This window comes from Neocloeon triangulifer, unplaced genomic scaffold (genome assembly GCF_031216515.1).
Source record: "Neocloeon triangulifer isolate White Clay Creek 2 clone unplaced genomic scaffold, ASM3121651v1 ptg000003l, whole genome shotgun sequence".
In the NCBI taxonomy this organism is placed as follows: domain Eukaryota; kingdom Metazoa; phylum Arthropoda; class Insecta; order Ephemeroptera; family Baetidae; genus Neocloeon; species Neocloeon triangulifer.
The window spans coordinates 576,917-598,661 of NW_026775546.1; the positions used below are offsets into that span (position 1 = coordinate 576,917).

General features: G+C 40.7%; 2 protein-coding genes across 8 annotated transcripts; one reads left to right on the top strand and one right to left on the bottom strand.

The window, feature by feature from the left end:
• Positions 1-285: 285 nt before the first annotated feature.
• LOC132193071 (uncharacterized) lies at positions 286-6,982 on the top strand. 4 transcript variants are annotated; one of them, XM_059613440.1, is made up of 12 exons: positions 286-438; positions 493-680; positions 1,009-1,177; positions 1,347-1,681; positions 1,730-1,819; positions 2,139-2,510; positions 2,756-3,047; positions 3,103-3,336; positions 3,396-3,781; positions 3,852-4,055; positions 5,098-5,525; positions 5,582-6,982. In XM_059613440.1, the coding sequence occupies exons 2-12, from the start codon at positions 645-647 to the stop codon at positions 5,742-5,744; spliced, it is 2,709 nt and encodes a 902-aa protein (XP_059469423.1). In that variant the 5' UTR covers positions 286-438; positions 493-644; the 3' UTR covers positions 5,745-6,982. The 4 variants fall into 4 exon arrangements, with proteins under 4 accessions (XP_059469423.1, XP_059469422.1, XP_059469421.1 ...); XM_059613439.1 differs by having other exon boundaries at positions 996-1,177; positions 1,347-1,819; XM_059613438.1 differs by having other exon boundaries at positions 1,347-1,819.
• LOC132193070 (F-actin-monooxygenase Mical) lies at positions 5,756-21,707 on the bottom strand. Of its 4 annotated transcripts, none has more exons than XR_009441398.1 (19): positions 21,572-21,707; positions 17,392-17,888; positions 16,753-17,091; positions 16,292-16,399; positions 15,713-15,910; positions 15,255-15,560; positions 14,854-15,174; positions 14,567-14,686; positions 14,392-14,511; positions 14,069-14,317; positions 13,546-13,827; positions 13,120-13,489; positions 12,875-13,011; positions 12,558-12,790; positions 12,149-12,440; positions 8,154-11,067; positions 8,006-8,039; positions 7,325-7,439; positions 5,756-6,595 (listed from the first exon to the last, which is right to left on the bottom strand). XR_009441398.1 is itself a non-coding variant. In XM_059613436.1 (18 exons), exons 2-18 carry the CDS (start codon positions 17,878-17,880, stop codon positions 6,508-6,510), a joined length of 6,681 nt encoding a protein of 2,226 aa, XP_059469419.1. In that variant the 5' UTR covers positions 17,881-17,888; positions 21,572-21,707; the 3' UTR covers positions 5,757-6,507. The 4 variants fall into 4 exon arrangements, 2 of the variants coding, with proteins under 2 accessions (XP_059469419.1, XP_059469420.1); XR_009441399.1 differs by lacking the exon at positions 8,006-8,039 and adding an exon at positions 7,923-7,979 and having other exon boundaries at positions 6,569-6,595; XM_059613436.1 differs by lacking the exon at positions 8,006-8,039 and having other exon boundaries at positions 5,757-6,595.
• Between the last annotated feature and the right edge of the window lie 38 nt (positions 21,708-21,745).

The window sequence follows — 21,745 nt, forward strand, 5'->3', positions numbered from 1 at the left end:
TACTTTTCAAATTCCTTTCTCCACTTTGCACCATATTTACTCAGTTCTTTTAACAGTTTTCTCTTGAATAAAATTAAAACTGAGTTATATTAGATTTTTAATAAATTACTTGTAACAAAAACTTGCTAAATTGCATTGTATTGGCAAGGTTACAAATCTAAACCGGTTGTATTTGTGCAAAAACCTTTCATCAGACAAGCTGCAAGAATTTGCAAAATTTGGCCAATGAATGCGAGTTTTTAAGTCACGTGGACTAGCATTGACCAATGAACATGCTGTTTTGAGCGGACACTTGTGGCATTAGTGGCGCTGAGAGACGCAGCCGCAATTTCGATTCAAGTCGCGACTCAAGAGCACTGGAAAATTGGCCAGAGTTTGCGGGAAATCGCGCACGTCCCGTGAAGAAATTCGCCGATTATAGCTCGCAGTCAACTTTGTGTATGTCATTGCCGATAAAATCGCTCAATAAAAGTAATCGTCCCTATTTTACAGCTTCAAATCTGTCTGCTAAAAGTGAGCACCACCTGCTGAGAGCGTCGAGTGTCGATTGGAAAAGTCGCTTTTAACAACAACATGATTTCTGCTTTTCCACTCCTGATAAAATGAGTCACACTCTCGCGCTAAGAATGACGACCACGAGTTGAATGAACGATTATTGTGACCATCCCGCGTCTGTCTCAGTGAGTTTTACATAGGACACGGAATATTATAAAATTATTTTAGGGCGTGATCATGCCACAGTAGCAGAAAAGCTTCCGTCTTGCATATCAGTATATTCATAAAAAAATAGAACACCTGTTGTTTTGCTTTGACAGAGATTGAGATAAAAAATTTGACAACCCACCTCATGTTTTTGCTAATATTTCTATGAGGATTAACTTTAAAATAAAATATCTTGATATTTATTAAATTAATAATTAAATATTAAAATATGTGGATGAAAATATAAAATAAATAGTATAATTAGATATTTAATTTATTTTTAATTTTACAAGATTTTGTTCCTAGGCCATGGATGAGTTAAACATGGAGGATGAAAGCCCTGTGCCAATGCCCCGATCTCCGAGGCCAAAACCAAGAGCTTTTCCGGCTTTTGCCCCAATAGCTGCCCCACGAAAATTATCTGTACCAGTGCCAAAACCCAGATCGCTACCAAAACCTCAATCACCGTCTCTAGGTTAATATTTTGTTTATTAAAATTATTTATTTTGCAATATTGATAAATTGCTCAATTCTTGACCTAATTCACAAATTTAAAGAGATAATTATTTTTATATCTTTGATTTGTTTTGTTATTACTTTTTTTGTCCTAATTATCACATAAAATTGAATTTTTCCATCAACAGAGTCGCCTGTCAGTGAAGATTCACAAAATGATGAGCAGGACCTTAGTACGCACTTGGCAACGCCATTGTCTCCAAGATCGTCTGGTTCTGTGAAATCTTTAGAGGACGACTTGAGTAGTTCAGTTCAGGATGAAGTCCAGATGCGACATTCAGGCATCAAGCGTCAGGTGACGCAGTCCCTTCTTGTCGACTTTGACCCATTGCTCAGCCAGCAAATTGACTCTGTTGACTTCGGCAACGGCAGTTTAGACGATTTGGCTGAAGAGGAAGATGCTCAATATGGGAATCCTGCCGAAACCAACGACAATCCTCAGACAGATATAAATCTTGAAGAGGTAAATGAAGGATATGCAACTGTTCCTGAATTACAGCCAAACCATCAGACAGAGCGACAGTCGGAACATATTTATGATCCTGTGGCGTTGGATGAGCCTGAAGTTGAAGAGGAACCACCTGAACCTCCACCTCGAATGGTAATTACAATAATTTCTTTATTGTGTCATGGTTCGGATATTTTCATTAAAAAAAATTTTAATTTGGGAATATTTTTGAAATGGTGTGTTATTTATATATTGCTGTATAATTTAAATGATAATTTTTCTAAATAAATTAACTTCCTGCTTTTCTCAATGAAATCACTGGAAGCATGCATATCTAGACCGCAAATGAGCGGAAGTTGAGCAATATTATTATATTGCCATGATGAAATAATGTTTTATCTCCAGCTTTCGTTCATACTCATTGAAATAACCCACAAAGCATGTGACAATTATGTTTTTTTTCGATTGGCAGGACTCGATTCCACGCGAGATGTGGGACAACATTCCTGCCGCCCGGATTGGAAACAGCGTTGAGACGCCACTTGAAATGAAAGCGGCGGTCAAGAGGGTCAGCGGCATCAACAGGGCGGTTCGCAGTTTCCGAAATTTCATGGGGGAATCTGCGAGTCGCTTGACGCCTCCGCAGATGCCGTCGAATGCTTTAAAGAGGCCCTCTGCCGACCGCCACATCCACGAGGGCCGACTTACCATGTGTGGCCGGGAAAAGGTGAGGTGTGTGGCCAAAATCAGTACGAAAAACATCTCCTGGTTTCCGGATGGTGGCAAAAAGTGGATGAACTGGAATTTAGAGCACACTGTTGAAGTGGCTGCCGTAAAATTGCAGGTACATTTTTTATTTTTAAATATTCTTAGAGTAAAAACGCAAATACTAAACAAATTTCTCCTTTAAACTTAGAATTTGTAGTTCCAAAGTTGAACAGATTTATTTAAAAAGTTTATCAAATCTAATAATTAATGATTATTATTATGTGGTAATTTTAATAATTATTGATGAAAAATAGATTTTTCATTTAGTCACAGTATATTTTTTTTTCTAAAAAAATTAAATTGCATTTTTAACTGCTTCAGGACAAGTCTGGTTTTGAAGTTCTCAACTGTGATGGAAGTTCGTTCAACAGCATCATGTTTGAGGCTCAGTCAGAGGACGACAGAGAAAGGTGGATGAGCAAAATGTCCCAGGCTCTGACGGAGGAAACCCTGATACACCATGTGGCTTCTCGAATTGGATGGTTGTACTTGAAGGAAGGTGTCGGCGGGACGTGGAGTCCATCTTGGCTCAGTTTGCACGGTCGGCGCCTCAGGTACTTAGTGCCTGGGCAAGAGCTGCAGGAAATTGATCTCAGGAAGGCCAGGTGTTTTGGTAATTTCTTGAATTTCGGTATAAATTTTATAATTTAATCGATTTCCTTTTGTAGAAAAGGATGGTGATAGTGAGGATGGCATTTTGTCAGGAGAGTCTCTGTTTGTGGTGCAGCTGGGCAATAGTAGCTTGTACCTGCAAGGTATCGGTCCGAAGGCAACGGAAAGGTGGCGCCTTGCAATTAAAAGTGCAATCATGAAAAACGGGAAAAGCCTCCGAGAGCATCAGCTCACGCCAAATAATGTTGTGGTGCTCGTCGAGATGTGCACCAATTTTGTCATCACAAATGGTAAATATAAGAAAAATTAAAATATACTTTTAACTTAAATTTTTATTTCAAATTTGCAGGTCTTAGTTCTGAAGGTATCTACAGAATTGCTGGGCAGTCGTCAAAGGTTTCCGCCCTGTTGGAGGCACTACAAAAGGACCCTTATTCAGTAGCTCTGACCATAGCTGACTACAATGAGCACCTCGTCGCTTCGGCTTTGAAACGATTTTTCGTTGCTCTACCAGAACCAATTCTCAGCACTGAACTGATGAACACTTTAGCCAAAACGCAAACTCCTGAAGCCATGGGCCACCTCATCCGCCACAAACTGCACAAGGTCGCTTTTGCCACCCTTCGAAAGGTCCTCAGCCACTTGAATTTAATCACCAGAGAGCAATCGAGAAATAAAATGGATGCAAAGAACCTCGCCACTGTATGGGCTGTTGGCCTAACTCACAACACCAGTGTAATTAATGAACTTTTTTTTTAAATTTTAATTTTTAATTATTATTATCTGATTTGTAATTCGTAAACAGGCCAACACAACTGTACTCACTACCTTAGTTGAAGATTTTCCGTCCGTATTTGAAGTCGACGACTTGGAGAGACAGAAAGAAACAAAGGTGCTAAGGATGCTGGAACGTCTGCACAGTGCGCCGCCACAAACTGTTGGTGCAGGAGATCTCCGAATTTGGCTCACATTGGGCGACGCCTCATCCACAGAAAATGTTCAAGTTTTGGTGAGTAATCTTTTGCATTGATACATTCTACAAAGATTTTTTACTTTAAGACAGACTGGGCTTGTAAAATTTTTATCTTATGCTAGTGGTTTGGGAAATTCACTAGACATGAAGATTACTGGCATTCAATATATGATTGGGATATCCAAATAAAAGGGAAGCTTTGTTGTTGCACTTCCTTTTTTTGGGTTTCCTGTTGGGTTAGATGTATCATCGTCACCTAAGAAAAGGAGATTGTGTGGTCATTTGGCATCCGCTTGTGATTTCTAAAACGTCGCAACGCGGCTCGATGGGCTCTGGAGTGTGTGGTTTTATCTTCAACTTTTTTGTTACAATCTATCGAGTTTTTCCGAGTGTTGCTAGCCTGGTTAGGTGCAGGCGGAAAAAACCACCACCATCGAACAAGGACCATGTCTGTGGGGGCTGTAGTGAATGTAGTTGACACTGTAAGTTTGTGTTTTATGTTTTATCACTCAACAAAAAATATTCGGAGCTGCACATTTTTATTTTATCCATTTTTCTTAAGATTTGCTCGGCGGCCAGCTCTTGCTTCCAAGAAAGCCTTGATGTTATTTCGGGAGTTATTAATGTCGTTGAAGATATAATGAACACCAACCCTCAAACAAAAGAGCCCTTGCCTGGTGAAGGGAAAGAAGAAATGATTAACTCAGATGAGATCCCTCAAGTTGCTCAGCAAGCGAAATCAACTTGGATGTTTTATTTCGCAGCATCGTTAAATTGCTTGTTACTGCTCCTTTTTCTGGCGTTGATTCATTTCATTATTCTTGTCATCGTCAAAAGGCCAAAGACTATGCAGGAAATTTTGCAGACTCTTCTGGTAGTCCTTCAGTTTTGGTTTTTGGCACTTTTGAAAAAAGCTATGTCACAATTTTCTAGAAAGTAAGGAAAAAACTGGATGTAATAATAAAATTATTTTCACTCCATATAAATTGTCTTTTTATACTGACCAACAAGGACGGTTCGCAAATGCCCAGTCTGTCTATTATTTTATTTTGTATTAAACTATTTTATAAAATTGTAGCTCAACCCACACAAAACGGCAGAGGACGTTGTTGCCGAAGCAGCAGCGCACCCCACGTGGCGCCTGCAGGAGGTTGCTCTTGGAGGCGCTCTTTGGCGACCTCTACACCCCTCCGAATTGGTGATGGAGGTGGTGGCGCGATGGGGTTACTGGACCGACGAGGACCGCGCACACAACAAACTAGTGCTGGGGCCAAGTACCTTTTACGATGAGCTAAAGCCTCTTGCGGTGCCTCCTGCCATTGCTTGCGGCCAATTCAAGTTTGCCACCCCCGAACTCAAGGCGTACAAAACCCGTTTCCTGCAGCTGCGCCAAGGGGTTGTCTCCAGTGCCAAGATCAAGGGCACTTCGACGGTTACGGTTGGCGAGTGGCCCATCAAGGACATGGTTTGGTACCAGGGCTACGATTCGAAACGAGGCCCGGCAGGGTAAGTGAGAAATACTATTTAAGTAATTTTTTTTAATAAATTAAAAAAAAAACTAGGGACCGAAGATGGTACCTCTCATTGATTTCGAAAGATGGAAAAAAGGCAGTGAGAAGTAAAGAGAGGCCCTTCTTTGGCTGCACGATCGCCATGGAACGGCGACAGGACATGCTCGAGTGGTGCGCTAGCCTCGTGTTGGCCGAGCACCCCTCCGGGATCTGAATTTGAGTCACAAGGCTGTTGTTTGTTTTGTTACTTTGACCAGTGGTTTTTAATAATATATAATCAATGATCATGATACAATAATAATTATTACAATAATAATATAACTCGCGCACGCATACATACGAGGCTGAATAATTTAAATATTGACAATTTATTATCCACTTTTTTTTAATCAATTAGTCAGGCGCAATAGTACGATATAAAATTACGATTGTTTACATGGTTGTTACAACAACATGTTTTCAAAACAAGCAGCATGCACAGGACTAGGTAATAAAAATAATCATTACGTTAAAAAGCAGTCTCTCGATAAAAATTGTGCTGAAAAGTAAATTTTTCTCCGTATTGCACCGTCTGTCAAGGCAGATGAGGACAATTGTGAACAAGTGGTCATTTCCGAAAAACAGACAGAGTGAGAGAGGCGCTCATTTGTCAGTGGGTGCTCGTTTTCAAAAATACATTTTTTAATACACCTGGACATTTAAATTTTCGAGGCCACATCAAAGAAATCTCGGTTGTGAGTAATTTACAAATTGAACACTCTGTTCAAAGTGAGAGCAGAAATAAAAGGATAAAACTTCTCGATTAAAATTATGATTTTCAAGCCGATTTTAAAACAACAACGTAAAATCACAAGAATTATCACAATGACCTGACGGTTGTACACAAATGGAACTCAAATTTTAAAAAATGCGGCGGCTTCGAAGAGGAAGAAAGTGAGCGGGAAATCCGAGTAAACGGGCCTCTCTCAAAGCGGATTTCACACATTCGACTCTTTTCTCAGGGGCGTGAGTCGCAGCCCTTTGGCCAACATTTGCGCTTCCAGTTCTTTATCCTCTTCGGAGTACCTGAAGCACAGTCAGAACAAAAGCCTCATTAGGTAAATAGTGGGGTTGAGTCACATGAAAGGGTTGCTACCTTCACACGGACACCGAGTTGAGTCGGGACGGTCAAAGGTGTTTGTTTTTGGGAAAGAAGACAGTTCCAAGACCCCCGACAAACACCTCACTAACTACCAAGTACTGCATGCAAAGTGCAAAATTCCAAGTGCCAAAAACATACCACAATTAGCCACAAGGTGCAATGTTATAAAAATAAAAATGTGATGTAAATATTTATAGAAAATTATATTGTTGAAATAGTTGGTCGGATCCTTATTGAAAGGATTATTTTATATATGAGCAAGTTTAAGCTTTTAAATATTATAAAAGTTGTTAATAAAACTCTCTATGCAAAACTAAGCTTGTTTCTTTTGATTTAAAAAAAAAATACATTTGGCAAGCATTAAACTAAGTGATAAAATTATAAAACTATGAATATTTAGGTAACACTACTAACGCAGTCTGTGAAATACTGGACAGATAAAAACAGTCATCAGTATATAAAGAGATGCTTCAAAAATGTAACAGTACAAAATAAAATGACTCTGTAGCAGCAAAACAATTTTAAAAACACAAGATTAAAATGTTAATCAAGGCGGCGTCAAATCTGTGAAGGACAAGAGCACCTGGTGTGCACACAGTCGGACAATGAAGTACAAGCAGACAACACCAAAGAACACCAACAACCAATCACACCTTTGGCGGTCCTCCTCCAGCTGGTTGTTCAGGCTGTTGCGTTGCTCAACAATCTCAAGGATCTCGCTCAGTATCTTTCCCTCCTCCTCCACGTCCTGGCTGCTCTTGTGCTCCACTGCAAGATTAAAACAAATCAAATTAATAATTTCAGGGTTCCAATTATAACTGGAATGAATTGCAAATGACGGAGAAAAATGAAAGTGGAGCTCATGCTGAAAGACGAAACACATGAATATGTAAAATGTGACCCCAGTGTTCAGATAAAACAAAAAACTTAATTTTTTTTTAAATATGATTAAAATGAAAAGACATAAAGTATTGAATGGAAGTTGTTAATTAAAAAAAAGGGTTAAAATTGAAAAAAAAAATAATAATTTAATAATTCAAATAACTAAAATCCAGAATGAAAGGCCCAGTATATAATGGCAATGGTTTGTAAGTTGACATTGGTGGTGGAGTGGCTGATTTGTTTTTATAGTTATTGACGTAAAAAATGGCACTCTTAGCAGCAACAACTAACGTTAGATGAAAAACACTAACGAGGGGAACCGGCAGCTACGGAAAAGCCACTCTTTCTGTCCACCCATGCACCACTTACTATGAATAAATCACCAAATAAACTTGACTGTGCATGGAATTTCACAATCAGTGCTTCCTAGAAACAAAATCAAACAAACTTACTTATTCAAATTATCGCAAACTAAAGACGGAAGGTCTGCAAAATAATAAAATCCGAATTTCAGACTATCAAGGGTTAATATTTAAATTTTGGATAATCTGTTTTTTTTTCTCAACCAAGAATAAGGAATCAAATTAAAAATTAACTAACCATCAAGAGCCATCCGTTCTCTCAGTTCAGACTGGAGGCGGGCGTGTCGCTCCTGAAGCTCCAATTCCTGCGCCTTGATGGCCAATTCTCGTTCCTGCCTTCGAACTTCCGACAACTGCCGCATCAGGGCAAACCACTCTTGCAACAGTTCGGCCTCATTACCAGACGCTTGGCCTCCTTCGCCCTTGAGCGCCTTTTCCAGGGCCACCCCTCGCTGCTCCAACTGCCGCTGCCGCTCTTCTGACTCCTCCAGTTGCCGCTTCAACTCATGGGCAGTCCGCAGGCGTTTCAGTTGGGCCTGCCTAGCTGCCTTTTTCGCGCTCCTGGCTGACCTTCGAAGAGACCCCTCGATCGAGAAGGTCTTCGAGTCTTCACCTTCACTTGGACTGTCTTCCTGAGGGGGATAGTTCACCGGTGGGGGTGGAAGGGGTGGCCCCTCCACTTTCTTCTCAGGGCTACTCGATGGCGAGTCCTTTTTCCTGAACAAATCAGACACGGCCTGAATCAAACTCTTCCTTCTTTCCCTTTTCACGCCCTTCAAAGGTTCAGTTTGTGGCTCCTTGGGTTTTTTCTTTGACCTTGGTGGGGCGACCGGGGACATTTCCGAAAACAGGGCTTTCCGGATGTCAGGACAGGAAAAGGCCTCTGGGTGGGTCAAGGGGGTTTCTGGAAGTTTCACGCTGGAAAGCAACACAGAAACTGGGCGTTGGGTGGTGGCGGGCGGGGGCGGAATTGGAGGCTGCGACGGTTCAGTCGGTGGAGGAGGCACAGGGGGCGCTGTCAAGATCATCCGAGGCGAGCCGGAGGGACTTTTTGAGCTCAGCCGGCGTCGGACGCTGGCCGATTTTTGCGGAATTTTGGCCATCACTAGGTCCTCGACCAAACTCTTCTGTCTGCTGCGCTCGCGAGAAATTTCCTCCAGCTTCCGAGAAGTGCTTGGTGTGGCTGGCGTCATTTTGACGGGCGAGCCGTTTGACTTGTGCGACGGACTGGAAATGCTGCTGCTGGACGAGCGACGCGCCTTTCGGATGTCGATCGAGTCTTTGGCGTTGCCAAAGGGCGACACTCTGTCTTGCAGCCGCTGTATGTGAGCCACATACTCATCGTCTTGTAGAAGTTGTTCTTGCTCAGTGTCAGGAGTGGAAAGCACCTCAGGCAGTTTTCCAAAGTCGGAACTTTTGCTTTCGGTGTTTGTGCTTGAGCTGGCCTGAGCCAGCGGCTGGTACTTGGACACTTCTTCTTCCTCCTCTTTTTGTGACTGGGCATCCTCCTCGTCACTTGTGTCAGCGAAATTTATGTCATTGATGCCCTCGCCTATACTGCTCACAGAGATGGTCATGATGTCCACGGGGTCTTTTACAATTTCTTCATCTTTGGCTACATCTGCCTCGGGAAGAACTAAAACTTCCTCCTCAACAATTACCAAAACCTCTTCCTCTATAGCAGAAACGTCCTTCTCTTGGATAAAAACTTCGTCTAATTCTTCGATCAATACTTCTTCAGACTTTACAGGCTCTTCTAAAACTGTGATTACTGGAGTTTCCACCTCTAGTTTTACTTCCGTCAACACCTCCTTCGTTTCCGTAACTGTAAGGATGTCCACCTTCTCAATATCACTGAGGTCATCCTCCTCAGCCAGAGTAACGATTTTCTTTGGTCGGCGGACCGTGATGTTTCTGGCCTCAATCTCGACGTCCATCTCTAAACTGTTCTCCTCGTGGGCCCAGTCAGACAGCTCTGTTTCAATGTCCTTGTCACCAACCTCTGTGATTTCCACTCTGGGTGGCACAACCAGTGGAGCTTCAAGAAGTTCGTCTTCAGAGTCGCTGCTCTCCGTGCTAGACTCTTCTGACTCGGACTCACTTTCTGACTCACTGGTTTCTTCATTTTGCTGCATTTCCTGTTGCTGTGCAGCTCGCCATGTGGACATGTCTGGTACAATAATGGAAGTTTCGTGAGCTGGTGAACGAGGACGAACGTCCTCAACACTCTCGGCAGAAATGACCTTTGTGTTGAGGATGATGTCCCTGTGCTCAACTTGCGGCGTTGCATCATCATCTAAAACGTCGTTTTTCTCTTTCTCCAAATCTGAAATTTTATCACTCTCCACGTCTCTTTCAAATTCGTCTAATTTTCTTTCCTTCTCTTGACTTTCAAGAATTTCCTTTGTCTCCACAACGGGCGTTTTATCGTCGTCAACCTTCAGTGGTTCAGGTTTTTTTCCACAGATATGGACGAAGCTTGAGGGCACTTTGGGTAGTTTGTTGAGCGTTTCGGCGCGGTTGTTCAAGATGTTGCTAGTCGAGAGGCTGGTGAGCAGTGGACAGCCTCGATTGGGAGACAGCGATTTGTTGTCCATCAGCGACTGCATGGCTGGACTAGGATGTGCTGCCGGTTGGAGAAGTTTCTGCTGCTCAGAAATCTGGCTCACCAGGCTCCGAAACCGCGAGTCTAGAGCAGAGGCAGAGTCAGACTTCTGGACCTGTTTCCCAAAGGCACTGCCGTCACCACCCAACAAATATCTTTTCTTCAGCTCTAGACTGGTTTTGCTGGCAATGCCTTCAGTGCTTTTGACAGGCTGGAGTGGAATTTTCTCTCTAGCCTGCAGCTCCAGATTGGTTGGCCGGTGTTTCAAAGCAGCTTGAGTCATTTCATGAGGCAGGCCACCCGGCTTATTATTGTTCTTGGCATTGTTCTTTTGGAGGTATTTGTTAGGTGCTGGCTTGTTCAGATTTCCTCGTTCGATGCGTCCAGATTTTACTTGGCAGACTTGAAGGTCTGAATCGATCAATATTGTTGGCAAAGACGAGTCCAGCTCAAATTCTGAATCAGTTTCAATTTCTGTGGCCAAATTTTCTTCTTCTTGTTCATCTTCGTCGCTCTCAGTTTCAGTTGATGTGCAATCAGATCCACCCTGAAATAATGGAATACAAAAATTAGTTTTATTTTTACTATGATAAAAAAAAAATGAACTCCACAAATTAGTGAAAATTCAACAACTGCAAGCAAAATTTAAATATTTTTTGAGCATTATATTTCTTTCAGCAAAATCCAGTCCCAATGGCGATTGGTGAGGAAGCCCGGGGTCGTTAAAATTTCATTAAAGACTTAATAGTGGACAACACGCTTTTCTACTTGACAGTTAGTCGAGTCGGGTCAGAGGGGCAGCTGTACTTGTGTTTGATAAGTCACAATCATGCCAGCCAGGCAGGTTTTCGGATTTATGATGGGTAGCATTAGCTGCACACACAACAAATGAAATCTTTTCTGGGAGACTGCAGAAAGTTTCAAAATTAAAAATTAACAAGGTTTCAAAATGTCTGTAAAAACTATCAACATAAATAATGGTAGTTCTTTGCTGAACTTTTGAATATTGACAATGATCTCCCCTTAAAAATTTAAAGAAGTCAGAATGAAAATTAATTTTAGAAATATGATCAAAAATGTTATTTTTTTCTTATTGAAGTAAAAATGTTTTTCCACAGCATTTTCAAACCTTTAAAAATCAATTCAATTTTAAATTCCTGCAAATCCTCCAAAAATTACCTTCCCACCCAATTGACTAATTACGTGGCTGGCTACATCAGGGAGCAGTTGTCCTGATTCTTCTTGGGAGGTGAAATAGCCGCTTTCTTTACACCCCGGGTAATATCACTCACACCCCTGTCCCCGCGAAACTCACGGCTCAAGTACTTGTTTTTCTTTGGCACATATTTCTGGCTGCTACTGGGGAACAGTTCAGAGGGTTTTAAAGTCTCATTGGTGTCGACGTTGGGCGAGTCAAGAGCGGTGAGAAACTCGTCCAATTCTTGGATCTCGCCCTCGTCCAGACAGGCCAGCTGGAACTCCTCATCAGAGTCCAGTGGCGGCGGACTTTTCTCTTTCTCCTCTTTCACCCCAGGAGGATCAAAGTACCTGGTCTCGCAGACCGAGACCCCAGTGGCCACGAAGCACATGCCCCCCTGACCCGACTGACCCTCTCCTGCCGCACCCACCTCACTGTCCTCCTCTCGGCGTCTCTTTGCGCGCTCCAAGAGTCGCTCCTTTTGGCGCAGCAACTCCCGAGCCACAGCATCACCCTCAGTGGCCGTGGAACTGTCGTCCTCATCTTCCGCATCATCTCTCTCACAGCTCCACTCAGAGCTTCCTCCATCCTCGTCGCTCATCTCACTTGCTGACTGGTGAGAATAGCGTCGCTTCCAGGACTCAGCCAGCTGCCGAGTGCCTTCAACACTGAGGGCATCATCATTTGCCTCCTCGAAAGCTTCAGCATCATCATCAGAATCCCTAAAAATTAAATAAAAAATTTAATCCAACTCTAATCTTAACTAAGCAACTACACCAATAACTTGTTAATTTTAATTTAAATATGAAAAAAAAAATCTAAAAAAAAAAAACTCTTACGTTAAACTCTCAGACTGGCTATCGCTGGAATCATCAGCACAGGACACACCAAAGTTGTGGTCTGTCCATGCTTCTTCGTCCATCTCTGCCAGTCCTGAGGCTGGTCTTGCCACTGAGCCTTCTTCATCTGACAAGCCTCCAGCTAGGTTCTCAAACTCCACACGCTCTGGAGTAACGCCAACAGTAACAACTGCATCGGACTCATCAGCTGCTCGAGGCGTAGCAAAGGCAATCTGATAAGGAGAAAACTGTTAGTTGTCAATTTATTTATTAAAGCATTTTTTTTTAATTTGGCATTATCAAAATAAAAAAGTCACCTCATCTAAAGTAGCTGCCTTCATGTCTTCAGATTTTCTCCTAGCACGTGCACCTCGAATGTAACCAGGCAGACCAAAGTGATTGGTGCACACAAAGCGACTCCCATATCGACCATCTCTATCAAAAGCGTAATTGTCTGAAATTTTTGATTACATAATGAGGTTGAAAAATTGCCAGGACACTTAAATAGTTCGAATTTTCGTATTAAATCATTAATTATTGGAATTTTTGATAACACACTCACTTAGTCTGAGAGTGGTTCCGCAGTACTCGCATCGGAAGCATCCACGGTGGAAGAGCACACCCTCAGCTGTGAGCTGCTCCATGAGGTAGACTCGTTTGCTACAAAAGTGGCAGTCACTGGCCTGCTGAGCCACAGAAAAAGTTCCTTTGGAACTTGATTTTTGGATCGGTGGGGCTTCGACTGGCTCATTCTTTTTAGCCAGTTGCTCGGCCATGGCAGAAACTTTATTTGCACCCCTGGGCCCGGTGGGGTCACAAACACTGCCCTCCCGAATCTTCCGGTCAAGCTTTTTGAGCGTAGAATCAATTTCTCGGAACTTGGCCTCATCTTCTTTGCTGCGACCTTTGAGCTTACTCTGCATCAGAGTGATCTAGAGAATATTTATTAATAGTTAAGCAATATTACAAACTGAATTAAGCAGCTAACCTTATCAAGAAATTTGTCGTGACTCCACTTTGGCACCTTCTCGCCACCATGAGCTTTGCCCTTGCCCATTTTGTTCTCCTCAATTTTCCTCTCAATTTCAGCCAGATTCCAATCAGCCTTATCTATCCGGCCAATTGCTCTCCTCAAGTCTTTTGGTTTCTTCTCTAGTATTGGATTGCCTTTTTTGAACTTTTCCTCCAACTCTTTGATTCGGCCACTGAACTTCTCATCGGGCTGTGCAGTTCTTTTCACAGCCTCATTTAAAAATCGACTTTCACGATCCTGTAAGTAAGATCAAATTATAAATCACAAGATAAAATTTCCTTCAAAATATCATACAAGCTGTTAAAATAAAATATTCTCATTCCAGTTAGTTGCATAAATATTCAGTTGTTATTATTGACTTGTTTGGAGAAAAAAAATTGAATTTAAATCAAGAAAATAAAATCCTTAATAATGCAATCAGGCATGTTAGGGACAAAATTGAACAAAGTTAAGACACTGCACACAAAACAGTGCTCACTGGATAGCGGAACTTTTGCTCGAGGTCTTTGACCCTATCCTTAAAATGAGGCGCATGCTGCCGATAAACAGTTAGGGAAAAGTCCTCAGGCTTTTCCTCTTTCTGTTCATCAAAGAAGTTTCCCTCAGTTTGCATGCGCCGCATATTTTGGATAAAGGTCTGAGTGGTGAGGTGGCGCACCATGCGCCTCCTCTGCATACGATCTTCACGATTTTTCTCAATTTCTTGCCTTCTGGCATCGCCAAACTCCTTTATAGCAAAGGGTATTAGCAATTGTAACAATTTATTGAAAATCTAAGGAAGAAAAATTTATCTTCACTTACAGTATCGTGGCTCCTCCTCTTTCTGAATTGTCTCTTTGGCTCTCTCTCTAGACTGGCCCTCTTCTTTGGACTCTTTCCAATGGACTTTCTCGGCGCCACTAAAATCTCTTCTATTTCCTCCTGAAAGAAAAACAACGTTAGGAGCTTAATAATGAAACCAAGATAAGGTAATTACGATGGTCTTGCTAGGCTTGACGTAAGGAATCTCGCCTCTAAAAGTGTCATAAACTTGGCCCAGGTAGCCAACAATGGCCTCGACATTCTCCCCACTGGCCCATTCCTCAGCCTTAATAATCTGGAAAAAAAATATTAAGAATACTTCATTAGTAACCAGCGTTTGTGAAACAAGCTTAAATTAAACAATCATTTGTGTGAATAATAATGAAAAGAAATAAATAGAATATATTTCTATTTTTAGTTGAATCACTAATTTCTTGCGCGAAAATCAATGTGTATCCTCACCGGTTTGATTTGCGCTTCTCTCTCCAGTACGTTGAACGCAAGCTGCAGATTTTGGATGGCATCTTCTTGTTGCAGAGCTGCTATGTCCACCAACTGAGGTCTGTAACGGTGCAGCACGGCACACAAAGCCATGCCATCCCTGAAGCTGCCAGCCAAGTCCTCGGAAACTGTGATGTTTTCAAAAATGGAAAGCTGCCTCCTTATCCATAGGTACAGAATTTCGTTTGGCACCTCCACCTCGCGCCGCCGTTTCTTTGCCGGCTGCACAACTGAAGTTAATTCCAGGGTGGCTGGATTGTCTGAGCTAACCAGATTTCGCACCTAAACATTAACAGGCAAATTATTATTGTGGCAAATAAAAACATCATTAGACAAAGATATGTTTAAAACTGAAGACTGACCTGAGCAGGCAAAACAGCTCGAATGTTGAGGTTGGGATACCGTGTGTTGGGCTCTAATGTGTAGGCGTTGAAGTCTTTGCTGAGGTTCTCGGGAGTCGTTTGACCCAACAGACGGTAGATACTCTCTCGTTCAGCAACAACCTCCAGAGGCATAGCACCACCACTGCCCCAGGAACGCACTGCCCAGCAGGCGTCCAAGCAGCTAAGGAAACCCCTTGCACAGCCTGATCCGGTTGGCCAGAAGGGCTCCAGCAAACTGTCTCCGACTAATTGCATCAGCAAACGGTGACCATGTTTCTCCAGCACCTGCAAGAATTCAATCAAATTATAATCTAAATATTTAGAAATTTGAAGAAGAAAATGTACCATAAGTAAAAAAATTTGCTATGTATAAAAAAAATTTGAAACCAAAATGTTCAAAAATTATTAAAAGTGAAATATAATATATTGACACAAACCTTGCTAGCATTCTCAGCTGCGTACATGGAAGTGAAGTCAAACATTGCAACATCGGGCTGTCCATAGTGGTTGACGGCAAACTCGAGATGGGGCAGTTGGTACCGGGTGCTGAAATCAGCAGCCTCTCTTGCGTACTCCATCAACGCTTCTTTGTCTACATTGTCAGGATGCAGAAGGCGCGCTGTGTCGGCTTGATCCTGTCATTTGACATGCCGATTTTAAAATTAGCTATTTTTCAGTGAAGAGAAAATACATTAATTTTCCATTTATTTAAAATTTGCTCAGATTAAGAAGGCGTGAAAATTTTAAAAATATTTTATTTAATGCTATTAATATTTAATAAGTATTTAAATTTGATCTTTTGCTTGACACGTAAATAAATAATTGCAATCTGTTGGCAGAGTTCCCATGCAAATAATCAGCAGTCGATTTTGCAACGAACTGGTTCTCATTCAATCTAGGCCACGCTGAAGCTATTCATGCATATTGCAATTTTTATCTTTCTTTATATTCGCCTCTATTGTAAAAAAGCCCGAGTGAATCCGTGCGATTGCACAAACCCCCATGGCTGGACTCACCGATATGATGACACCCTTGTCGAGCAGGCTGTGCTTCTTGGCCGTCATGACAAAGTAGTGCGTGTCGTCCTTGTAGTACACTATGTTCTCGAGGTCAATGCCAGTCGCCTGTCAAAACAGAAGGCTCGTTATTTTTAATAAAACGACTCTCGGGGGAAACCACCGCATTACGACGAGCAGGGTGGAATTATTAGAATACTGCTGCGCTATCAGCTTGGTTGGGTGTGTTTTGTTTTTGCTTGACACGCAAGAGAAAATTTTGCGCCGCATAAAGCTGAATTGAAATTAATCTTCAAGATAAAAATACAAAATTTCCTACAAAACAGAGTTCTTTTAACTCCAAGTTCATATATTGTTAGAAATAGCACTGAATAGGCTAATTTTGTTTTCATTAACATATTTTTCTGACATACTAGATACTGAAACTTGCCACTTTATAAATTTTTTTTAGAAATGTTTACCTCATAAAGATCTCTGAAGAACTTCTGATTGAAGATGAAGGCAACACCAGAAATTTCCTCCACTCGAGCTTCAGCCTCCGATCTCTTGTTCAGGAAATTGGCCGTAATGGCAATGGCCAGTTTTCCTCGAAACTCCTTCCTGCCAAAGCCTTCCAAGGTATTTCGTTTGCCGTCGGCACCAATAAGACAATCAAATTCGAATTGAGACGCAGGGTGGTCTTCTGGACATGTTTCAGCGCGCCAACCAAAATCAGCGTCCACCGGTGGAACAAGTCGCTCAAAGGACACACCGACATGGACTTCAACACCCAATAGCAGAGCTGTCTTGAGTAAAACTACCTGAGAACAAATGCAAAAATGTAAAAAGGGGGAATCATTTTAATCAACATAATTTAGTGGGCAATTTTGATTGCATAAAATTAAATCTAGTTGAACTTTGAATTAAAAAATGAGAGGGACATGAATAAAATATTGAGATAAAATACTTTGTGCCTGAAAATAGAATATCAGATAATTTGAGATTTGAAGCAATAAAGTATCTTCAAAGTATAACTGGATTAGAAAAAAAATTGTTTTAAGTTTTGGTTGAGAATTTTTATGCAACCTTTTCTAATAAAATTGATACAAAATCTAAACTACCTGAAGCTGCCGAATGCTGATGTGGTCGATGGCGCCTGCGCAAAACTTGCCAAAGAACTTTTTGGCTCCGAGCGCGCGCAGGTCGTGGATGACGAAGGGCCAGAGGTGGAGGACGTTGTTGCGCGAGATGCGGTCGCGTTTCTCAAGGACGACCACCTTCGCGCCAAGAAGTTGGGCCTCGATGGCCGCCCGCATTCCACACGGCCCTGCGCCGATGATGAGCACCCTGGTCCCTGCGCACGCCGCCCCCCGCGCGTAGCACTTGTGCGCGGCGCGTTTGTCAAACTTGGTCCACAGCGCCTGCGCACGCCATGAACGCAGCTTTGCCCTGAGCTGCGGGTAGAAGTGGGGAAAGGGTGCCGGGCGCAGGCGCAGCAGTTCGCACAGGTGCCGGTGCAGCGTCAGCACCGACTTGAGCGTCGACGCCGCGCAGAACTGGTCGAACACGTCCGACGCCAGCGCCACGTCTGGCGAAGACTTGCGCTCCATTTTCGGATCTACAACAGAAAATAATTTGCACGACTTATTAGTAAAAAAATTCAGAAAGAATCAAATTTTGATGTATGCAAAAGTTTGGCACATATTATATTAAAAAAAGAAATTATTTTTATTGTCTTTGCGAGTATTCTAAAAAATTATTTCCAGGGTCACCAAGGTCAATGACCTGACATGCAGAAAAAAACCAATGATACATAATTATTTAATTATCTTTTTAACATTTAAAGTTTAAATTGAAACATAAAAAATAAATTTATACAGTTGATTCTATGAATTCGATTTACTGAATAAATAAATTTTTATGCTTGACTGCGTAATTTCTAAAAATCATTATTTTACAAAACTGTAAAAGACTAAAATTGTAAGGCTTGCTCTACATACATATAATCACACATTTAGTTCTTAAATAAAAAATTTGCATCGGTCAAATCTAGCGTGAAAACACCCTAAAGATGTTTCCAACCCTAGTAATTGAAATAAATTTCATTATTAATATTGTACCAATAATTTGAGGGCAATCAATAAATTGCTTAAACTAGGAACTTTTTCAATTTTTTAAAATCTGGTGTATAATTCGAGTAAAAAAAATAAATAAAAATTACACCCGAAATTTAAAATGAAGGGTTATTTTAGAATTCTCTATTTTAATTTTCATAAATAACTGTACTTTGAAAATTCCACTTTAATAATTGAATGCAATATAATTGAAATACAGAAATAATTAATAAAAAATTGATGTTTCTGGAGATGTGTTTATCATAATATGTTCTCAAATTTAAAGACAAAAATTCTTGATATTGGTGGTGCCGTTTTGAACAAAAATTTTCTCAATCAAATTGTTTTCAAAAATTAAATTTAAATAATGTGATGTAAAAATTGGACAAATAAAAAACAAATAACAATAATAAAAAAGGGAAAAATGGTCAAATTTACTAAATTTAAAATGATTAATTTTTTTAGTTAGTTTCTGCGTCAATTAAAAAGTGAAGTAAATAATTTTTCACTAATAACTGCAATAAAACGAATAAATGCTTCAACCTCAACTTGAGCGTCAGTCTCAGTTGTCAATCATCTCTCTCCTTGGTGCGGAGCGACTGCCGAAGCGAAACGGTGCAGCCGTAATAATTGGTGCGCATTTGTGTCGAAAAGTTTGGGCGAGTTAAGAGAAAGATAATCGCGCACGGGGGCCAATAAAAGCCGAATCGTAACTGGACTAGGCCAAATGAAGCGGCGTACGAACGGGCGTGCGACGCCTTTTCTTTTTTCAATAGATTTCAGACTGACGAAAAGCGCGAGTAGGCCGCGCCAATTACTCATTCCAATGATGTTTGCGGCCGCCAAAGTGCCGTGATTCACGCGAGAGTCCGCCTAATTGGGCAACTTGTTTTTACATATACGAGCGAGGAACCACAAGAAGGATCGGCGTTGAGGAAAATCCAATGGGGAATTTCAGGATATTTCAAATTTGTTTTTTATTTTATTTAAAAACAATAATATTATTTGTCTGTGAGTTTCCTTTTTATAATAATTATGAAATTTTTATCTCCAACCAAATTTGTATTATAAAGAAGAATTTAAAAGCTTTATAAAATAAGCTAAAAATTAAATCAATCAATTGAATCAATATAAATATATTATTTTTTTTTTAATTTGTTCAAAATAATCCATCTTAAATTATGATACAAATATTATTCTTGGCTTCATTTTGGGATTCAGATTTACGATTTAAATTTATTGACATGAAATTAATTAATAATTAAATTTAAAGCTCCAATAAAACCTATAATTTGAAATTGTCATTCTTAAGCCAGATCAGGGCCAGATAAAAAAGGAAATTAAGTTAAAAAAAAGTTAAATATTTAATTATATTTAAACAGAATTTAAAAATATTAAGAAGAAATAGTTTTAATAAGAAAAATGTAACTGATCTCAAGTTTCACTTTCAAACTCGAACCGATCGTTTGTCGCATTTCAACCCTTTCGCCCAATCATTTGCCAATCTCGTTATTATTGCAAATTCGCGCAGCAAACGGATACGCTTCGGGATCGGGTTGCGGCTCGCAAGGGGATCGTTCTCACGAGTGTCTCGCCGCTTGAGCAGCCAAGGGTGATTGAAAGAGAAAATAAAGAGTTTTTGTTTGACAGACACACGCGAGAACTTTTGCTTTCTCGCTGAAATTTGCACGGCGCAAAATGATATCATCAGATTGTTATATCAATTGTGTATTACGGAAGCACGCGAAAGGAATAAACAGATAAACAAACCTTATTAATAAATTCTGAGAAACGTATTAATTAATTTGAGTCGCTTCGGGAGAAAATAAACAAACAAACATGATGAGAGCAATTAAAGTTTTTAATTTTTCCGTGAGCACCTCGGGAAACTGGAGTAGCCGTTATCTCACGCCGTCCCAAATAGACCAAAGGACAAACGTGCAGCGGAGAAGAATAAATAATATATTTTCGACTGGAGCGAAATGCAGAGAGCATTACGTAACAACCTAATTGTATATGCTAAGTCTGACGTCAGTTTGCAGACGATCAGAAGCAAATTTAATAAAAGCATTGGAAATTGCTATTCAATGTTTTTCTATTTTCAGAAGTGAAAACATTTGCATTTCCATTTACTTATTTAATTTTGCTGATATTAATATAAAATTACTCAAAAATTTATGTATTACATACATTTATCAAGTTCAATTAATTGAGTCTGAAAAAATAAAAAGTAAAAAAGTAATTGAATTTTTTTTCTGTCCATCGATAAAATTTTTAAAATTAGCTGTGAATAATTTTGAATAATCAATGAACAAAATCAAACTCAATAATTTATTAGTTTTAGATTCAGTTAATTTAATCAAGAAGAAATTCATTCAAATGCACATCATTGTCTATTCGAACAAGCAGAAACAAGTACATGAGTAATGCAATTACCTTTTAAGGAGAGCGAATGAATTTTCGAAGAGAAATCATCCCATGTCGTCGGGTTATTTATTTCAAACACGTGCGTTGCATTGTTTTCCCGATCAGGTAGGTCTCGTTCCTTTTACTTTGATCGACTGCTTTTTTATTTTATTTTTAAGAATTATGTGCCAGCTAGGGGTGTGTTATTTTTTGTTCTAGCCGTGTTTGCAAACAAGCGAATCGGGCAGAAAAAGAACTGGGTTGAACAAACTCGCTCGTGCCAGCCCCAAGGCCAACCCAAATAAGGCAAAGTGGCAGAACGCCAAAATTAGCGAGCCGTCGGGTAAATTCGCTCCCCCGCGGACCTGCAGCGGGCGGCTGATGAAAGGAAGCGAGTCGTTAGGAACCCCCTTCGAAAATTCGGGGCCAATCTCTCTCACAAATCATCCACTTGAGAGCGAATTTTCTTTCGATCTCAAGATAAAAATTTCTGATTGTCTGTTTTGTGCCCCGGAGAAAGATCAAATTTCACACGCACTTCCTCGAGCGAACAATAATAAAAATTCTATCAAAATAAAGAAGAAATAAATTTTTCACTGATATGACTTTGAAGAATTACAATTTTTTTTACCAAACTGTTGTGTAAATAAACTTCCGTGCATAAACGAATTGACCGTCGAAATGTCAACGAATCGACCTTTTGACGGTCGGCGCCTATGTTGACTCGAAAATTGCCAACGTTTTTGATTAACTGGGTGAAATTCAAGGCAAATCTTCTCACCTGCGATTAACTTTCCATGCAGTCGGGACGAATTCGCCTTGCCAGTCGAATGTCGGCAGCGGATCGAGACGAAAACAGCAGCTCACAGCTCGACCTGGCTCGCACTCTCGGCCATCTTGGCAGTTTTCTCTCGTCCTTCTGCCGCCAGTGCTGCCAACGTGACAATCGCACACA

What these genes read in the sequence shown, in the direction of transcription:
- LOC132193071 (XM_059613438.1), top strand. Translation starts at nt 645, where the DNA reads ATGAACGATTATTGTGACCATCCCGCGTCTGTCTCA. An exon ending in CAGAAAATGTTCAAGTTTTG is followed by an intron (nt 4,056 to 5,097) that starts GTGAGTAATCTT and finishes ATAAAATTGTAG; the next exon opens with CTCAACCCACACAAAACGGC. An exon ending in TCGAAACGAGGCCCGGCAGG is followed by an intron (nt 5,526 to 5,581) that starts GTAAGTGAGAAA and finishes AAAAAAAACTAG; the next exon opens with GGACCGAAGATGGTACCTCT.
- LOC132193070 (XM_059613436.1), bottom strand. Translation starts at nt 17,880, where the DNA reads ATGGAGCGCAAGTCTTCGCCAGACGTGGCGCTGGCGTCGGACGTGTTC. An exon ending in TCAGCATTCGGCAGCTTCAG is followed by an intron (nt 17,092 to 17,391) that starts GTAGTTTAGATT and finishes ATTTGTTCTCAG; the next exon opens with GTAGTTTTACTCAAGACAGC. An exon ending in TCAAGCCTAGCAAGACCATC is followed by an intron (nt 14,512 to 14,566) that starts GTAATTACCTTA and finishes TTTTTCTTTCAG; the next exon opens with GAGGAAATAGAAGAGATTTT.